The sequence below is a fragment of the Paramisgurnus dabryanus genome, chromosome 3 (assembly GCF_030506205.2).
Source record: "Paramisgurnus dabryanus chromosome 3, PD_genome_1.1, whole genome shotgun sequence".
Lineage (NCBI taxonomy): Eukaryota > Metazoa > Chordata > Actinopteri > Cypriniformes > Cobitidae > Paramisgurnus > Paramisgurnus dabryanus.
In genome coordinates, this window is record NC_133339.1 from 13,607,825 (window position 1) to 13,629,512 (window position 21,688).

The 21,688-nt window shown below is 36.7% G+C and overlaps 1 protein-coding gene across 1 annotated transcript; it reads left to right on the top strand.

Moving 5' to 3' along the window:
- Positions 1-10,504: 10,504 nt before the first annotated feature.
- Positions 10,505-20,914, top strand: LOC135768464 (uncharacterized). Its single transcript, XM_065277687.2, has one exon. The coding sequence runs from the start codon at positions 10,505-10,507 to the stop codon at positions 11,597-11,599; it is 1,095 nt and encodes a 364-aa protein (XP_065133759.1). The 3' UTR covers positions 11,600-20,914.
- The last annotated feature ends 774 nt before the right edge of the window (positions 20,915-21,688 follow it).

Below are 21,688 nucleotides of genomic sequence, written 5' to 3' on the forward strand. Positions count from 1 at the left end.
ATGATGCAAATACGCCTTAAGTATCTGGCCGGTACATCCACCCTTGGACTTGAAAATGTCAAGACAGCGAGGAGTTGTTTGTCCAGTTCTTTGAAAAACTCGATTTTGAGGTTTTTGCTGGTTAAGCGAAAGAACTCTGACAGAACCTAAAGAAACAGACAAATGAGCATTTAATGAAGTCATTTTGGATGCGTTTTAATAACAAATCACTAGGTCACACTGGCCAGAAAACTAGTATTACACAAACCTCGAAAATGAATATATTACTGCAACTTGTGCATCCAATCAGCTCTAATGAACGCTTTCTTTGTAAGGCATAAAGGATACATGTATGTATATTGCCCTGCTACTCATTCCATTACAACAGGCTATCTGAATATAACAAATTGTATATGTATGTATTTTATGCTTAGAATTAGTCAAGGGGGTTGTATGGTTATTTGGTTCATATCATAACTTTCTATTCAGAAAGTTTCATTAATTGTGCATAATGACATGTGCAGCAACTGCATAGGTTTAGTAATCTAGTATTTTTCAGTAATGCAGTTATTTTGGGAAAATTTTAAATAATTGCAGGCTGAGTTGAGGTGCCCTTAATTTTCTGCTTGGGCCAAAATGTTAAATAAATATAACCTTTATTATTTTAAAATCACAAAAATACCAAATGCCCTTTCAATAGAAAAATATATCCCACCTTTAATATCGGAGTACATTAACAGTAAGTTACAAACCTTGAGCGGGAGCGTGAAGTGCACTTCCTGCTTGGCAGTCTCTGCATTAATGCTAATGTTAAAAACAGAAAAAAATATTCGAATCTCAAAATTAAAAATCGAATGAATATATCGTCGCTGTCCGATGAAAATCACGTATGTTCATTTTGCCGATTTTGAGATTTTTTGACAGATTGAATGTCCAGGTTCATTTCCGTATACAGTATGCGTCACATACCTAAATGGCCAATGAAAACTTGTGAAATCATGTCATCTGATTTTCACGTATACCCATTTGGTGTCAAAGCTGTCAATCACGCCGCATATCTTCCACCTGTGAAGCATCTCGCCGGTCTCGTAAAGTTTCATCGAAGCTCAGCACTGGATATAGCCGAATAAACATGACAATGACTTTCCTTCATCGAGGTAAACGTTTCCCCCGGACGAACATCTAGGAGTAACTTAATTACGGTAGGACTGTGCAAACAAAGTATCTGTCTAGCATTGGTGTTATTTACGCTGGGGATGTCCCCACCACTTTTTGAAAGCATTTGGTTAAAATGTCCTGAAAAATCAAGCGATGCTTAAGACTGGTTTTGTGGTCTAGTGTCACATATGTTGCGTTGTATGCTTATGGTGTGTTTTCTTGTACATATGTAATGAAATTCATTGTAATCATTGACTAAAAGCGCTGCTGTTTTCTACGGTTTGGTGCTTTGGCACTGTTCGGTTGAGCTGGTGTTGTAGGGACTGTTACATGTGTGCAGTCGACATTGTTGAGGGTTTTATGCTGAGTATTTTCTTGTTGTTGACTGGCCTACGCTATGCCCATTTTTGATGCGCCGTTATTCAATATTTTTCCTGTCCCGCAGTAATGTTTTTATCTGATCTTTTGTCCCCACCACTTTTCAACACAAACTGACGCCCCTGCTGTGTAGCATTACCAAGTCAGTGTATTGATTCATTGTCCCTTCATAGTTTGCAAGAGACATTTAATAAATGTATAATTAATATTAAATAAAGTAAGCGTATTTAACTAAGACGTAGGCTATTTAATGAACTGAGCATATTCATCTGTCAATACGAAACGCGACTTGGCCATTCTAATTAATGATCGGAAGAACGCGTATCGATCACAGTTACTGTAAAATATGCACGCATGTCCATTTAAACTCAATTTGGGTCAAATGTGGATTATATCATTACACTGGCAAGAATATGGTTACATGTAAATATGCCGTACCAAGTATGACAATGCTACATTCAACTGCTTTTGATATACGGTGTTTTTTTTCACTTTCTGAAAAGTAAACGTTTTGGACATACGTGAGTTTTATCGGGCAGCGACGATATGAATATTCTGATCCAGTCCAGACCTCCTGCTTAACAGCTGAGCTAGCAGATAAGTTAAAGTTTTACTGTGCCATCGCCAGTTATAGCCGATGCACGCAACAGTTAACAAGCACATTGCATTTGGCGATATGAATTCATATTTACAGTTTAAGAAATTTGAGATTTACAAGGTGGGACAATGACAAGGTGGTTAGCTAGCTTTAGCTTAAACCTTACCTCACAAACAAAACTCAACTCAGAACATTAACAGAACATAGTCCTGACTTTACTAAATTGTAGAAATACATTTAACCTACAAACAGACTGAAGTATTACATACATGGCCTCTCCAAATTAACATTTTGCATGCTCTTACCTTCAAACCAAATCCAGACAAACGTTCTTTTGCCGCGTGATGGTTCAAATCCAACGTCTCAGGAGGAACTGCGCATGTGCAATCTCTTCTTCGTTGATTTGTATTGGCGGTTGGCATCCAGCATGGTGCATTACCGCCACCAAGTGTTGGGAGTGTGTGGAGACACTCATACTTCTCAAGTAAAGGTTACTTAAGTATGATAAGTTTAATTACTCTCCTCACCAAAATGCTGTGTCAACTTATTGTAAGCTAGTAGAGTCAACAAATTATGGAGCAACTAGTTATGATCACTATTTATTTTTAAGTAAAGTTAGCTATTACATTTTACAGTGAACCACTCGGGTAATTTCAATACGTTACACAGGGCTGTTCCTCAGCACCCTGACTTCACGCACAGACCCAGAGGATATCCCACAAAGTGCTCAGCTGATTCATTAAAATAAAGCTGTAGAATTATCACAGCTGTGTTGAGATGACAGTAAATATGTGATGGTTTGTTAGAAAAATACATTTGAATTAAGTTTTGTTTGATATGGGCTTCACTTCTATATGTTTTCATTTATTGTGATGGTTTTATTCATTCATTTTTTTGTATTCATGTTTCCTGTTGTTTTAAGTAAATACAAGAGATTGCTTCACTAAAATGTATATAATCACATGGCCTGCATTGTCTAGTTTGTATTCAAGCACAGCTGTCAACTGACAATCGATATTAAATAACAATCTGCTTGTTTTACTTTTTTTTTTTCCACTACAAACTAATGTGTAATATATCTGTAACACTGACAGAGACCGTAGTAGAGTTGTCAAGTTACTGATGTGATCAGGTGTTAGTGCACGTGTTCCTCATAAACACGCATACGTTTTCATGCCTGTTATTGGGTTTGTTCGAGTTCATGCACCACTGTAGGTGGATGACATCAAAGTACCGTGAGATCGATTCCCGAAATCATATGGAGAAGTCTGATTTTGAGTCGCTCTCGCGGTATTGTGTTGTCAATCTCCTGTCGATTCTTGTTGTTCCGCATGAACTCGAACAAGTCTACTACGTCATAGGTCGCATGATAACGTCAATATGGCGGATGCTGTCCATACTTTACGCGAACGTACGTCCTGTCTTAGCGCACATTAAGTGGGTACTCAGTGAAATTCAGTACCTACACAGTAAGTATGTGATTTCGGATTCAGCGTAATGCATTAGAGGGATCTTCAGAAGACTTGTCAAAAGGTGAGAGCGGAGAGGAGATGGATGAAGTGGCGGCAGGATGGACGTCAAAATTTGAAAAATCTTCTGGTCTCCCACAAACATGGAGATGCTCCGCTACTTCCCAGCAGCCAGAGATTTGATCCCAGGGCTCACACACTATGCCACTGCCCGAATCAGTGCCCTGACTTCAAGCTTTTTATTGATAATATATTGGGCATATAGCATATTGGGGCCATGACAAACCTACATGGGAGACAGTCACAGACCGGAGAGATCTTGAGACAGAGAAACTGCAGGCTTATGTGGGGCTGCTCATTCTGACGGGTGTTTACAGATAAAAAATGAATCAGCCCTCAGTCTCTGGAGTGAGAAATCAGGACAGGTCACTATCTGGGCTACGATGTCCCACAAAAGGTTTCACGACATCTGCCGATCACTGTGGTTCTATTAATGTTAACATATTGGCATTTAAAGGGTTAAAATTTCCACAAATTTAATTTATATTTGATATGTATGTTTCAGGAAGAAGTCGTATTAAAAGATTTAATAGTTTAAAGTGGAAAAAATGATTGACGTATGATATTTTAGAGCAGTTTTTGGGAAGGTGTCATTTTGGCCTTAGGATCACAAGTGTGAGTTTTGTATAAAATCTGACCCTGTTCAAAAAATAACAATGCATCAAAATCAATGTTGCTACCAATCTTTGACCCATCCTAGGGTCTAATAATAATTACAATCAAATGGTAGTTCAAATGTTTTTTTGAGGGGAAAATATTTGGTTATTTTGTTTTTTCTGTTAAAAACATAGGTTAATGTAAACAAACTGGCATGTAAAGGGTTAAAATTTCCACAAATTTAATTAATATTTCATATGTGTGTTTCAGGCAGAAGTACTTCTAAAAGACTGAATCGTTTAAAGTGGAAAAAATATTGACATATGATATTTTTAGAGCAATTTTTAGGAAGGTGTCATTTTGTGGCCTTAGGAACATTTAAAGGGGGGTTCAATGGTATTTCAAGCATTTCGAGTTATTTCCTCATGCTAAACATAGGCAAAGTGTCAAAAAAGCAGTTGGACGTGTTACAGAGTATTTCTGTGCCGAATGCACTTCACCAGGGTTCGTACAAGTTTCGGAAAGTTTTTTTCGATTACGGGTCCAGCTGACGTTTCAGGGGTTTTCTATACGTATCACTTCTTTATATGGGCACTTCCCCCGGAAATCCCTGCCCACCCGTCAATCAGCGGGAGACGCTAGAGCTTGCAAACAGCTTATCACGCCACTCAGCTTTGTTTAATTTCAAAAGTCAACAATGGCACGAATGAAGAAGGGTGTTTTTGGATGTAAGGAGAAGAAATCCAGCCTTATGAAAACGATGGATATAGTTTATTATCCGGGGTAGCAGCGGAGTTTTGCGTGTGTGTTTGATGCGCTGGATTTTCCCAACCGGGTCATGACGAGTTGCACGCGGTAAGTAAGACTTTTGTCTTATGTTGGAAATATTATATAAATGACACGAGCATGTAGTGATTCATAAGTTATAAGTGTTGTATAGTGTTGCATGACTCGTACTCGCTCCTCCTGCGGTATAACTCCTCCATTTTTTAATATGTTATCGGAAAGATTCAGTAAAGCTAATCTTTCTTTTATAAATCTGATTAAACTGAAGACTCTTCAGAGATATAAAAGATGTAATACTACTCTATAGGCAGTGCCGGGTTAAGCCTTTGTGAGGCCCTGGGCTTACGCTGGTTTGAGGCCCCCCAATATACACTGAAAAAAATAAAGGCTGGATTTACTAAGTGCCCCATTGCGTAAATTTTTTTAGTAAAACTTACTAAAAAAGGGGATGCAAAAACAATGCACTGTCTATATTTTTTAGTAAATCCAGTGTTTTTACAGCGTATGTGCAACATTAAATGGCTAAAATTATTTAAATAAATTAAACAATATTATCAAATAATTTTACAATCAGAAATAGCCCAGAAAATAACATTTATTTAATAAAACTTACAACAAAAAGTGCTTCTTTCTGCTCTTCTTTAAAGAGAATTCTTAAATTAAATCATTAAAATCAAATTGACGCAAAAGTAGTAATGCCCAGAATTCTCAGCCCGAGTCCGACCCGAGTCCGAACTTTTTAATTCTCCCCATTAGGAATCTGTTTCCGCAGATATAGTTACTGCATCGTGTATGTTTGTGAGTAGAAGTCTGTGCTGTCTGCAGTGAGGTTTTTATGAGAGCAGCACAAACTTTTTAATAGTCTATTTAATATGTAAAACTTGAATTTGAAATAAAACTTACTGCGGAGAAGTTAATGAGATCTCTATCGTCTCTCTTGCTACGTGACGCGGCAATTATTGATTATTTCAAATCCGTTTACAAGATAAATATATATACATTGTGCTGTTAAACTGATGAAATTATCTTGCTATTTACGCTACATTCATTATGAGAAGACTTTTCTTTTTACTGTTACACTGTAGACAGTAATATATTTATATTATATAAAACTCTATGGTCGTGAAAGAACATTATCCATTATCTGTTGGTTCATGTTGGTCTAGTTTAATTCAGGGTAATCCTTTAATAAAATGTATAATATAGTTATAAAATATTTTCTTTTTTTATAATATTCACAGCGCACATTCTCTCGGATCGTTTTAAAACATTTTAAATCATTCTGCAAAATTCCACATAGATTTTGCAAAAGAAATCCGCAGAAATAGCAAAAAATAACTGCTTACACAGCTTGTACAGCTGTACTCTTGCAGCAATTAAAGCAGTTCAGTTTTGTTTTAAATTGCAAAATAGTTATATTTCTTTTTTATTTACATTTTAGAGCAGTTTTTGTTTGTTAAAGTTTTTATGATAACTAGTGGTTAGCGGCCGACAGCAAGTTGAAAAAAACGTACAAATGACACCATGAATTGAGCCTCTCAAATCAACACTTCACTTGCCTATAATAACAACTATTTAAAATAAATATTTTCAGCATATCACAATGTTAGTTTAAACGTTTATTATCAACACATACTATTTTTAAAAAGCGAAGGCAGGTTGCTCTGCTGCTCGCAGTTGCAACGGGTGCAGAAATAAAAAATTAAAAGGGCTATACAAAACGAAACAAAATTAACATGAAACAGAATAAACATGCATGTTGCCTTATCTTACAACTTCGCTTTTGCATATACATTTTTTTTAATCTAAGGACTTACCACAGAACATGGCTATTCATGTATCCATCCAACAGTTAAACTAAGAAAAAAGTCGATCCATACACAAACAAGAAATAAAGACACAGCCTTCTTACACGAAATTAATACAGGGATTAATACAGGGAGAAGTCTTTAATAGATTATGTCTTGGATGCTGTCTGCATAGATTATGTGCAGTATCCAAGGTTTAAATCTAGTACTCCATTTATAATTTTTCCTGGTGGGCTGAAGGTCCTACTGTTAAATACGCAACAGCTGCATTGAAAATGTGTGGCTGTGCGTAGCGGACTCATGCGATAGGTTAAAAGTCTTCCTACGTTTGTTTTGCAATCATCAATGTTTGTCAAAAGGTTCTTTAATTAAATTGAAAAATATAAAAAGATGGAGAAGCCTAAATAAGCCCGAGGTCCTGCCCGCGTATATGCTGTGACGTTAAAATTGACCCGAAACCCGAAGGGCGTAAACAGGCTCGGGCTGAAATGCAGGGCTCTAAAAAGTAGGCTAAAATTATTTAAACAAATTAAACAATATTATCAAGTAATGATTTTACAATCAGCACAGAAGATAACATTTATTAAGCAACTAAAAGTGCTTCTTTCTGCTCTTCTTTAAAGAGAATTCCTCGACTAAATCATCAAAATCAAGTTAAATCATATTTTGGCGGATTGTTTTACTTTCATTGTTTCACGAGATTCCCTGCCTATTTAGTCATAATAATTAACAGTAAACGAACTTGGCTTGCTGTTTTTGAAGGCAGCTCGACCTTAGGTCGGGTTTGAGTCCCAAGTTTAAATGAAGGAGGAGATGATGAGGAGAGATGCCAGAAGAATTGCGTCCGGGCGCGGAGGCACATACTCCCGTTTACGATATGATTTTAATGATGATTGACACAGGACTGTGTAGGTTCCTAAAGCTACGTTAAAAGTGTAGGCTACCTGTTAAAATATTATTACTGCAGTTAAAGAGTTTATTTTGATCATGGTTTGATCTGGATAATTCTGAAATTACTTTTCAGTCCTTTGCGATGTTACAAAGTTGAACGTCTTCACGTATGATTTGCGAGGTACATTTGCAAATGATTAATAAATAATACCTCTGTATTTTAGAAGTACTGTATACTCAAACTCTAAAAACAGCAATGTGATTGCCGATGCGCTGAGAGAGAGACTGCGGCCTTGTACAAGAGTGGAAATGATGGATGTTATTTTGAAGTCGGCTCTTAAAGGGACACTTCACCCATTTGCATTAAGCTTTGTATAGTTAGAAACCCAGTCATGTTTTTGAATGGTCATGCATCATTCCCTCTGTTTCCCCTGTGACGGGAGAAATATGGATTTCAGTGTTGCACTTCCTTCTTTCAATGATGTAAAAATCATCATTTTGCATCATTGAAAGAAGGAAGTCCTCTATCTTTGTAGAGGGGGTGAGACTACAAACACTCCTTTTCTCGGTCAAACAGGCACCAAATTCTAAATTTATGTTACATTTCGACTATAAATATGATCCACTTTTAATAAAGATTAATGTTTCCACAGGTGAAATGCTCCTTTAAAGGACACAATATCCCATAAGCTATTAGCTATTATACAATTTTTTTCAGAACATTCTTGCGACCCAGTGGTTGGGGTCCTCTGCTCTAGGTAACACTTACGCATAATTACGTCAATCAAAATGTTTTTAAAAACTCAAAATAGAATTGTCTCGGAGGCCCCCTAGTGTTCGGGGCCCTGGGCTGCAGCCCATGTTGCCCATTAGGATAACGCGGCCTTGTCTATAGGTACTCCAGATTAACATCAGAAATGCAGAAACGGCGTGTATTACGTGAGCTTTAAGGAAGTTTTTTATAAAATCTGACCTTGTTCAAAAAAAAATCAATGTTGCTACCAATCTTTGACCCATCCTAGGGTATAATAATAATAATAATCACATGGTGTTTCAAATGTGTTTTTTGGAAAATATTTAGTTTTTTTGTTTTTTCTGTTAAAAAACATGGGCTAATGTAAACAAACAGGCATATAAAGGGTTAAAATTTTCACAGATTTAATTAATATTTGATATGTATGTTTCAGGCAGAAGTAGTTCTAAAAGACTGCATCGTTTAAGATTAAAAAAAATTGATGCATGATATTTTTAGAGCAGTTTTTGGGAAGGTTTCATTTTGTGGCCTTAGGAACACTTAAAGTCGCCATGAAACGGAAGTAGCGATTGCCTTATTTTCCCCGTGGTGACGTATATCCGAATGAAACGGCTTTTGAGATGAAATAAGGCAGGGCTGGATTTGAATTTGTCCATCGAGATCTGATTGGATTGTTTGAAGTTGGGTCGTGTTGCTAATTGCTAATCGCTGCGATCTTCTCCCGGACCCCGCCCACCTGCCATACTTTTGACCGGAAGTGAAGAGAGATCGTTTTGAGGAGGGGAGGAGATTTGCATTTCTGATTAAAGATTATGAGCACACACGAATTTTTTAAAAATAATGAAGCTCACAGAAGTCATTTGTTAATAATACCACAATATTAAAAAATATATATATATATATAGTTTTTCATTTCAATTTCATTGCGACTTTAAGGAAGTTTTTAAAGGAACTCTTGAGGGTTAAAAGAATCAACCTCCTTGAATAATTCTAGGCATAAGATAGGCTACACACAAAGACATAATTAACAAGAAAATGTAATACACACAGTACTGTATCAGCAACATGTCTTAGAAATTAGCCATAGAGATTCCCTATGCTGGTCAGCAGCTAGTAAAACAATCATATAGTTAGGTTTGATTTGTGTAATCAAAATACATTATTTTATTTAACTATACAATGAGTATCCAGTGTTATCCAGTAATTAGATGAGTGACATACATACTTTAGTCTTCTATTAAGTTTTCTCAACGTGGGCACCATTCTTACCTCTCTCTCGCTTTGAGCTGCATATTTTCAACTTGCGCAAAGACGTGTTTAAAGGGAAAAGCGCGTGTTTTCGCGGCAACTGTGCCGCCCAATTCGCATCATTCGCAAATTCAGAAATATGACGCCATACAATGTTACACAGAGTTACTACAAAACACGTGCTCGGCGCGGGCATATATAGCATGAGAGAGGAGGAGAATGTGCGCGTGTGTGTGGGAAAGTCATGATAAACTCAGTCGTCTTCTCTGTCAGTAACATTCGTGACTGTTGATGTTTACACAAAAAAAGAAAGTATACGGAGGAACAGACTTTGAAAACACCGTCACCTTTTCAGATATGGGAGAGAGAGGCGCGCGCTGCACACAACACGAGAGAGAGCGTGCGGAGTAAATTAACCCGAACAGTAAAATATAATTGTGCGCACTCAATTGGATAATTGTAAACGCGCAAACACAGACAGAAAAGACATGCCATCGTGGAAATAAGATAAATAACATATCACTTGGGGGCTATATTGTTTAATAAAATAACAAATTGTTCTCTGGCGCTATAAAGAAAATCAAATAAAATTTACTTGACCTTCAAGGGGGGCGGGTCGAGCCGTTAGGAGGGCGGGGTGCCCCCCTTATATAATGGTAGCGGAAACACTGCATAAAGTACTTCACATTAAAAATAACACGGATACATGACATCTCAAATGTATTTTGTCACTCTGGTTTATCAATATAAACTATTTACTGTCTTCATTTTAGATATGATGGAAGTGAAAGAGGAGAGTCAAGCTGAAGTGGATGAGAAACATCAGATTGTAAAAATAAACCATAATGTTTCACAGAAAGTAACTTTGAAGACAGAAGACATAAAGTGTGAAAATAGTTTCAGAGAAGATGAACGCCCTGCAGATCACAAGAGGACTCGCAGTGAGGAGAAACCTTTAACATGTCAACAATGTGGAAAGAGTTTTAGAACAAAAGATAACCTTAAAGCACACATGATGATTCACACTGGAGAGAAACGACACGTGTGCCATCACTGTGAAAAGAGTTTTACAACTGCAGGTAACCTTAAGAAACATTTGAGGATTCACACTGGAGAGAAACCTTACACTTGTCAACGATGTGGAAAGTGTTTCTCTTTTGTAAGTAACCTTAAGGTACACGCGAGGATTCACACTGGAGAGAAACTATTTGTGTGCCAAGAGTGTGGAAAGAGTTTTATTACTGCAGCTGAACTTAAGGTACACATGAGGTCTCACACTGGAGAGAAACCTTACACTTGTCATCAATGTGGAAAGAGTTTCTTTGCTAAAAGTTACCTTAAAATACATGCAAGAATTCACACTGGAGAGAAACCTTACAGATGCCATGAATGTGAAAAATGTTTCAGAAGCAAAAGTAACCTGATAACACACAAGAAAATTCACAAAGGAGAGAAACTTCACACGTGTCTTCAGTGTGGAAAGTGTTTCAGTATGGAGCATCACCTTAAGAAACACATGATAACTCACAGTGAAAAGAAACCTCACGCATGTTCTCAGTGTGAAAAGAGTTTCATAGATAAACGTGGACTTGAGGCTCACATGAGAAGACACACTGGAGAGAAACCTTACATATGCTGTCAGTGTGAAAAAAGTTATATAAGTGAAAGAAATCTTAAGACACACATGAAAGTTCACCCTGAAGGAAAACCGTTCACTTGTCAACACTGTGAAAGGGGTTTTACAATGAAAGCTCACCTTAATGCACATGTGAGAATTCACACTGGAGAGAAACCATTCACTTGTCAACACTGTGGAAAGAGTTTTACAGTAAAGGGTACCCTTAACACACACATGAGAATCCACACTCGATAGAAACCATTCATGTGTCAACAGTGTGGATATGACAACAAAGCTTAGAAATCAGCTGAGGTCTTATTAATAAAACTGTGCGTAGGATCCTTACTAAAAGTCTACATGCGCGCAAATGCCCAAAATGTCTGTACTTGTGTTCTTGTAGACTTGTAAAACGTCATCAGTCACGACCCAAGTACTGCTCCAATTCCAACTTTGCATCGTGCCAAGTTCAAATAACATCCCCAGATGTGTTCTTGATCAGCTTATTTTATTGAGAATGCATCAGGAGGTGACTTGTGTGGACTTATGACAGCCAAGTTTCCCAGAATGCATTTTGCATCAGCGGCAATGAAGCTTAAAACCTGCAAAATATTTGAAATATTACTCTTTCTGTGTCATAAAATGTAGCTGTTTAGTCAAGAATATAGATGAATAAACTACAAATCTGTGGTCAGTTAGTAAAGATAGTGCCTATATTAAAGATTTTTGATATTTGAGATCAAGGTGATCAGCAGGCGGTCAGCGCCGTGTACACCACCGAGGGCAGCCTTAATTTGTCAAGTCCTTCTAAATAGGGCTGTCGCGGTTACCGCATGACGGCGCTACTGACAAGCCCAACCGCATGGAAAAAAAGCAACCGCAACAACCGCGCCTTTCACGTTAAATTCATGAAACTATATGCCGCCTTGTTTTTCACGTCATGCTGACATGTATATTAAAAGCCAAATAGATTGTCAAGAGTTAAGAGAGTAGGCCAATTTGTTTTTCGTAAATTTCAATTAAAAATGTAATACTTCATATTTCGTTAAATCATAGTGAATGTGTGAAAAAGTAAAACTGAGATGACAGAATAACTGTGGCGTCGTCTCCCTCTAGATCCAGTTTTAAAGATTAAAAGTACTTTAACTCTTTCACCACCAGCATTTTTCATGATTTTCACAAAAGTTTAATGCCTTCCAGAAAATGCTCCTTTTTAAATATATAAACATATAATATATAAAATAAAAGAACAGACCCTCTGCTTTCAAACAAAAAAATCTGTTTCATCCTACCTTCATGTGTTCTGTTTTTATCACCTCTCAAATATGTGTAGGTTTCGTCAAAAACAGCAAATTTTGAGCAAAAAGCTGAGATAATTCCATTTTTGTGAAGGACTTTTGATAGAGATCAGATGCAGAGCGATCTTTAAAACATACACGGACTTACAGCTGTTTGCCCTAGGGCAATACTTCCGGTTTTTATAAGTTGCGGAAGAGGTGGATAATAGCGGTATTGCAGATTGACGAGATATCTCGTCAATGGCGGGGAAAGAGTTAATATAACTGATCAACCCAAATGACGCCAAAATATAACTGGATGCTTACCAGCATTAAAACCTCATAAAAAAGACCTTATAGGTTTTTTCTTTGTGCATCTGCAGCGTCCGCTCTGTGGATGGAGCCAATATAACGCCGCGGTTGCTTTTCTGAACTGACTAACTGCACACTTGACTTTCACATTTAAATATCCAAGTTTTTCATCAACAGTATCTGCGTGAAACATTATAAACACCGATGATCATCTGCTGACTCGACTGTTTCATCACATCCTCTATACACGGAGAGTCTGCTTTATTAACGGCTTTTCCTTCGCTCCGCGTGAGCTAAACGTTTCTGCTTTTTGCTTTTTTACTCTCATATAATTCTACATATTTTTGACAAAGGAAGACACAGGATATAATGTAAGTTATTATAGATAGCATTTAAGCTTGTTCTGAAATGATGACAAATCTTTGTGACTAAATATGACCTCTCCAGCTTAATTTAGCCAAAATAATGATACATTCGTTTTCATACTTTATATATAAACGTTAATTTATCTACTAATGTATTATTAAAATGCCCTAAATTATTATGCATTGCCTTCTGTATTGCATTCGTTTTGTACATTTACAGGTGCACAAATACTGTCCAATTTTAATTTCTTTAAGACACTGCTGTGTTCTGTATTTGCCGATGCTCTGTTAATTTGCGCTTAACAAGCCTAAATGATGTTCTTCAATTTATTTTAGTTTTCTCAAAAATATATTTAGCTGTAGTATAGCTTGTGTTAATCTTTTTTTTCATAAGGGGGAATACCTGTAGCCTACCCTTCATCTATTAGTTGACCTCATTGTTCTGGATTTAAAAAATATTTTATTTTAGTAAATGAAGGCGGTAAAACCGCATACCGCGCTGATGAGCCACGCAAAATCACCGCAAGGGAAATTCCTTCACCGCGACAGCCCTACTTCTAAAAAGATGCCGCTAGCTCAGTGCAGCTGCTCTGCCCTTCAGTGTCTGATGGTCAAACATGAAATATTCCCTTTTTGATATATAGTGAGGAAAATAAGTATTTGAACACCCTGCTATTTTGCAAGTTCTCCCACTTAGAAATCATGGATGGGTCTGAAATTGTCATCGTAGGTCCATGTCCACTGTGAGAGACATAATCTAAAAAAAATCCAGAAATCACAATGTATGATTTTTTTAACTATTTATTTGTATGATACAGCTGCAAAAAAGTATTTGAACAACTGAGAAAGTCAATGTTAATATTTGGTACAGTAGCCTTTCTTTGGAATGACAGAGGTCAAACGTTTCCTGTATTTTTTCACTAGGTTTGCACACACTGCAGGAGGGATTTTGGCCCACTCCTCCACACAGATCTTCTCTAAATCAGTCAAGTTTCTGGCCTGTTACTGAGAAAAACTTGAGCTCCTTCCAAAGATTCTTATTGGGTTTAGGTCTGGAGACTGGCTAGGCCATGCCAGAACTTTGATATGCTTCTTACAGAGCCACTCCTTTGTTATTCTGGCTGTGTGCTTCGGTCATTCTCATGTTGAAAGACCCGGCCTCGACCCATCTTCAATGCTCTAACTGAGGGAAGGAGGTTGTTCCCCAAAATCTTGCAATACATTGCCCCGGTCATCCTCTCCTTAATACAGTGCAGTCGCCCTGTCCCATGTGCAAAAAAAACACCCCCAAAGCATGATGCTACTACCCATGTACTATCTTGGGATAGTACTCATCATTCCTGTTCTTCCAAACATGTTTAGTGGAATTATGACCAAAAAGTTCTATTTTGGTCTCATCTGACCACACGACTTTGTCCCATGACTCCTCTGGATCATCCAAATGGTCATTGGCAAACTTAAGACGGGCCTGGACATGTGCTGATTTAAGCAGGGGAACCTTCCATGCCATGCATGATTTCAAACCTCTACTTACAATGAGGTCTTAGTGTATTACCAACAGTTACTTTGGAAACTGTGGTCCCAGCTCATTTCAGGTCATAGACCAGCTCCTCTGTGTAGTTCTGGGCTGATTTCTCACCTTTCTTAGGATCATTGAGACCCCACAAGGTGAGATCTTGTATGGAGCCCCAGTCCGAGGGAGATTGACAGTCATGTTTAGCTTTTTCCATTTTTGAATAATGGCTCCAACAGTGGACCTTTTTTCACCAAGGTGCTTGGCAATTTCCCCGTAGCCGTAGAGGTGTACAATTTTGTCACTAGTGTCTTTGGACAGCTCTTTGGTCTTGGCCATGTTAGTAGTTGGATTCTTACTGATTGTATGGGGTGGACAGGTGTCTTTATGCAGCTAACAACCTCAAACAGGTGCATCTAATCTAGGATAATAAATGGAGTGGAGGTGGACATTTTAAAGGCAGACTAACAGGGCCCGGTTCCCCAAAATGCTCTTATCGCTAAGTAGTTCTTAACCTATTCCTTAACCTCTCTCTTAACTCTATGACACGATTCCAAAAACTTTCGTAGGCTAAGTATATCTTCTGTAAGTCACACTTTCGTAAGGTTGGTCTGGACCATTCGTAAGCTATCTCTTAGCGTTGTTTGTGCGCAAAACGCTATCGCCGCAGTCTTTAGAAATCAGCGCAGTGCAGTACAAGTCAAACTATGGTATGCTGACAATGATTTTATGTTATGGACATTTTAAGACTTATAATAAAATATGTTTGCAGTGGATACAGGGCTATTTATGCAGTTGACTTTATTTTGTATCAGAACTAATCAATAAGACGGCGCCGGTGTTGTGTCGAGAATTGGTTATGCTAAAAAGCCATAATATCATGTATTCTATTATACAATTTATTAAATATTTCATATTTGACAGTTTTATGTCTTTTAATCTGTTTTTCCTTTTTTTCTCTCTACTTTTTGTTTTAAAACTGTTATGTTTCCATACATAATAAATATATATTATACATATAATATGATTCATACTGTAAAAATAATTGACTTACAATCAAGAACAATCAAGATACATTACATAAACAAACACACACACACACACACACACACACACACACACACACACACACACACACACACACACACACACACACACATCTCAGTAGCCAATAAAACTTTCAATGTATATAAAGAATAAAGATATAATGTGATAAAAACGCTATAAAAACACTAAATGGAAACATAGGGGGAACAGACTTCCACACAACATCGGTAACCCCGTAACCGTTTAGTCCATGGCAATTTTTTTATTCGACAACACTTAAAACCTTTTGACAATTTGCCTGACATGGCTAAATAAATAAAAAATTCGCCTCCTAAGGGAACTCATTATGGAGCTGCTGGATCTTCTCAGACCATATTCTCTATCTAACTCTCTCTGTTTATTGTAGATAGGTTGTTTTTTATTGAAAACATTAATAGCAATACCGCATTAAACAGAAGTACTACAGCTGCTTGCCAAGTAATTCTGATTGTTAAGTACCTTACCATTAGTATCAAAGTGTGTTTTATAATTTTTTAAAGTCGTTTAACCCATGTCAAGAAGCGGCACAAGTGGCACAACGGGATAAGGATGGTGGATGATAAGCGAAGTTCATCTACCCATATTACTGACAATTTGATAATTTAATTAATAGCCTATATTTTACGGATAACTTAAACTATGTTAAAATAAATGTTACTGGAATAATTTGTATAGAGCGTGTTGTCTTTCTTAACGCCATAATGCACCTTCGCGTGAAGTGGAAATCGATCCCTGAGTGATCGATCGCAAATAATTCAGCACCTTTACTTGGGACAGCGCCATTGTTACGTCGAACTTAGAGGCAGCGTGTTAAGAAGCTTCCTAAGAGACACTTCGGGGAACACACTTAGGAACAAACAACTTTGGTAAGATATACCTTTCGAGTCTACTTAGCGCGCTAAGAGTGAGCGTTATCGGGGAACTGGGCCCTGGTCTTTGAGGGGCAGAATTCTAGCTGACAGACAGGTGTTCAAATACTTATTTGCAGCTGTATCATACAAATAAAAAAATATATATACATTGTAATTTTTTTTTATTTTTTTTTAGATTATGTCTCTCACAGTGGACATGCACCTACTAGGGATGGGCATTTTCCAGTAATTTACTATTCGAATATTTAAGCTCATAAAGAACGCATATTCATTTATTTAAATTATGTTAATTAAGACATGTGTCTCTTGTATTTTTCATTTTGTCATAATTTCACAGAAGGCTTATAATTAGGAAATATCCACAACAAGCTAAACTTAAAGTCGCCATGAAACGGAAGTATCGATCGCCTTATTTTCCCCGTGGTGACGTATATCCGAATGAAACGGCTTTTGAGATGAAATAAGGCAGGGCTGGATTTGAATTTGTCCATCGAGATCTGATTGGATCGTTTGAAGTTGGGTTGTGTTGCTAATTGCTAATCGCTGCGATCTTCTCCCAGACCCCGCCCACCTGCCATACTTATGACCGGAAGTGAAGAGAGATCGTATTGAGGAGGGGAGGAGATTTGCATTTTTGATAAAAGATTATGAGCACACACGAATTTTTTAAAAATAATGAAGCTCACAGATAAGTCATTTGTTAAAAATACCACAATATTAAAAAAATATATATAGTTTTTCATTTCAATTTCATTGCGACTTTAAATTCTGTATGTTTATATATGTATGTATTTTTAAGTTGAAAACATTGTAAAAAATATATATTTTTTAAATTCTTCTTAAAAAATATCCTACAGAAAAAAAGCCGTTAAAACCCCATGCGGAGCGAAGTCTGAGTCAAATCCTTAGTTTCAAGTCGTTTCGGTCGTTAGTATGAATTCATTACTGTTTGATCTTATATACATTATATTATACCAAATATTATACACTAACCCCAAATCTAAGCGAAGTTTGAGGACTTGCGAAGTTTAACGTTTGAGGACTTGACAAAGTAGGCTATCATCATTTAAACGGACTCAAAACACCAAATAAGAGCCCTGAGCAAACGAAAAAACACATCTACATAACCGACTGCTTAATCGCCATATAAATATCTTCTCAGTTTAGTTTGACATGTATTTGTGAATAAAGAAAACCCTATTTATTCTACCTGCTTCGGTGAAAGCCCGTTCTTCTGACTAGATACAATAATGCCGGTGCTGCGGAGAAAACTCTTCCTCGTGATGATGGTTATCCGATAAAAACAACAGACGGATTGAACAAGATTGAATGTCTGTATTTAACATTCTTTTACAACGTAAGCTGGCTCGATACATTATTGTTGACTGTGCAAAGTTACTAACATTAGCTTAATTTAACAACATTTCACAAAGACAGAGCTTTGCTTTTAAACTGCCATGTGCAGTTATCCGGTTCATTTTCGAAAGAGCACCGCATATAATAAATGTTCTCCATTTCATTTCGTTCTCCGTGTCTGTCTCGTTATTAACAAAATAAAGTAGACTTTATAACAGAAAGCTTACAAATCTCTCATGATGCGGGCGGTGGAGAAACACGTTTAATAACACGTGAGCCCTCACTGAGCCAGTGGCCAAATACGGACAAACCCGGAGATAAAAGGAAAAACTTAAAGGAACAGTATGTAAGAAATTTATATCAATTAATCATAAAATGGCGCTGATATGTCACTAGATATTAAGAAATAATTTTCATTTCAAATACTTAAATCACTGACAACAGTGGTCTGGCCAGGATATTGTCATTTAAAAAGTGGAGTTGCAGCCCTCAACTGATGTTTATGTTGTCATTTTGTCTATTGGCCACCAGTCGTGTGATTGCAGTACCAGTTTTAGCCACAAGTTTTGAGATTGCAATACCAGTTTTGGCCACAATCCTACATACTGTTCCTTTAAATTCGTCTGCAATCTGCATTGCCAAACAATCAGACATACGAATTAATGTTCATGTATATCTTACATTTAAGTAAGTAAAAGACATTATAGATGAAGTGAAAAAGCATTAAATAAGTCGTAACCCTTTAGTGGCACATTAAAAACAAACAAACATTCGAATAGCATTTTTTAAATTCGAATTATTATTGCCGATCGAATATTCGAATATCCGTGCCCATCCCTAGCACCTACGATGACAATTTCAGACCCCTCCATGATTTCTAAGTGGAAGAACTTATAGCAGGGTGTTCAAATACTTATTTTCCTCACTGTAGATAGATTTTTTAGAGGAGTTATTTCCTCTGATATTGTATTAAAGGAGCATTTCACCCGTAGAAACATTCATCTTTATTGAAAGTGTGTCATATTTGTAGGTGAAATTAACATGCATATAGAATTTGGTGCCTATTTGACCGAGAAAAGGGCTGTTTGTAGTCTCACTCCCTCAACAAAAATATAGCACTTCCTTCTTTCAATGATGCAAAATTATGCTTTTTACATCATTGAAAGAAGGAAGTGCAACACTGAAATCTGTATTTCTCCTGTCTCAGCGGCAACAGAGGAAATGATGCACGACCATTCAAAAAAATGACTGGGGTTCTAACTATACAAAGCTTAATGCAAATGGATGAAGTGTCCCTTTAAAAGTTGTTGTTGTTATTATTATTGAATAGTATTTACATTATTTTCATTTTATTATTATTGTATACCTGAGGCTTAATTGTAAAACTGTGTGACAACTAACCCTGCTGTGTAAAAATGTTTTCAATCCCAGCTATCAGTTATTAGGAGTTGCTAACATGTCTCAGAATTGTTTTAGGTAACAAGACTGTGATTAAAACTTGGATAAATAAAAATCTTGCAGCATAATTTTGTTTAAAACATCAAGATTTAATGCAATTTCATAATAATGATGTTTATTATGCGTTTGTGTTTCTTAATGAAAGAATCTGTCTGTAGGAGCCATGTTAAGAGTATGTCATGTGACCGGGGGAGAATAAAGGCGTCATTAATTATGTAGGGTTAAAATACCTGTGTAGCTTTGGAAACATGGGCTAAGGGCAGGAGCACATCTTTTTTTGGTTTACCACATAATCTTATAATCATTGTGTAATTGTATATTCATTCAGATGCTACTTCACTGTTATTCTGTACAATATTGAAACAATCTTCAAATGGATGAAGAATAAACAGCAAACTGCAAGGATGATTGACGTGTCGGTGTCACAATTTTATTGCTTCCCACTAATACAGTGCCACTACAGAATCAATTAAAGTTCTACTTACAATTAAAGGTCACGTTCTTTCTGATCCCATTTTTTAAACCCTAGTTAGTGTGTAATGTTGCTATAATAGCATAAACAATACCTGTAAAATGATAAAGCTCAAAGTTCACTGCCAGGCGATATATTTTTCAAAGCCTACAGCGAACGGCCGGTTTGGACTATAGCCCTCAACTTCCTGCTTTAATGATGTCTGTTTTTTGACTAAACTCCGCCCACAGGAATGTCAGTCGCCAGCTAAGCTAACTGCAAGCTAAGCTGCTATCGAATCACAACACACTAAATAACCTGAACAATCAGAACTCGATACGTATTGCTGAAGGAGGGACTTCATAGAACAAGGAAGACATCAGCCCGTCTTTAGGACACTGAAAATAGCGGGATAGAGAGAAGTTGTTTGAAAAATACCGTGTTTTTGAACACATGTTATATTGTGCACTGTAAACACAATCAAAGCTTCAAAAACACAGAAAGAACGTGACTTTTAAATAAATCAAGACGTTATTTTTAACATTTGTATTACCCTGCATGCATGTCTGCTTATAACCAAAAAATATGTTTATTTATGTTTGTATATGGTACAGTTTTTGTACATTTACCCAAATTTCCAAAAAAAATCCCCCTAAATTCCTGTAAAGTTTCTAACTTAGAGAATATAAAAAAATTCCCCAGATTAAGTTCCCATGGAGAATTTCTTAAAATTTACTAGAAATTTTCCACTCCTTAGCAAACCTATTTGAAATTTTATACGATTTTTGTCAATGATTCTGTCAGTAATTTAAATATTTTTCTCTATTGTTTTCTCTGGTCATTTCATTCAGGCTGAGCACACTTTGTGCCGCCAGCACAGAAATGTTTCACATGGAGCTATAATTCAGGTACAAGTATTATGTGAGGTTTAGGTCATGTTTTCAGTCATCTGTATTTTTATCTGTTGCTTTTGAAGAATAAAACTGAGCAACAGAGAGCTTAAAAGTGGGAGGGAGATGGACAGTGGTGCTCTCTACTTCTCCCACAGCATCTACAGATCAAATAAAATAAATAAAATAATGTTTTTGTAATCTGGGTGGGTCCTGATTCATTTTCAATGCAGGAAAACCCTGCTGCAATAATCAGATGATGTCTGAATCATTTCACTTTGACATGCGATTATTAAATTTTATTCAAAACCTTGATCGCGCTATTTAAATAAAATGAAAATGTTTATTCAAATTCATTAAAAAAGGAAAATCGCCCAGGTCTACACCAAACATAGATTCAGATTTTGTAATTAATGCTTAAGGAAACATTTGAAGTGAAACATTAAAAAGTCTGAAACAGATGGTGAATGTTTTACTGACATTACATTTTTTAATGCCTCTTCTTTCATTTTCTAATTCACACCCATAGAGTGAAAGTGATTGAGACCTTCAGTGAAGCTCCTCCTACAACAATCCACCAATAAATGCTGGAGTCAAACACACAGAGAAATCACTCCATGTGTGACAACTGAAATCTTCATGATATAATGTTGATGCTGGTGAAAGAGGAGCTTGCGAAGATGACAGATCCACAACCATGCAGAATAAAGGATGAAGATACTGAGGAACAAATAGGTTGGTGTCTATTTTTCAATCTTTATGATTAT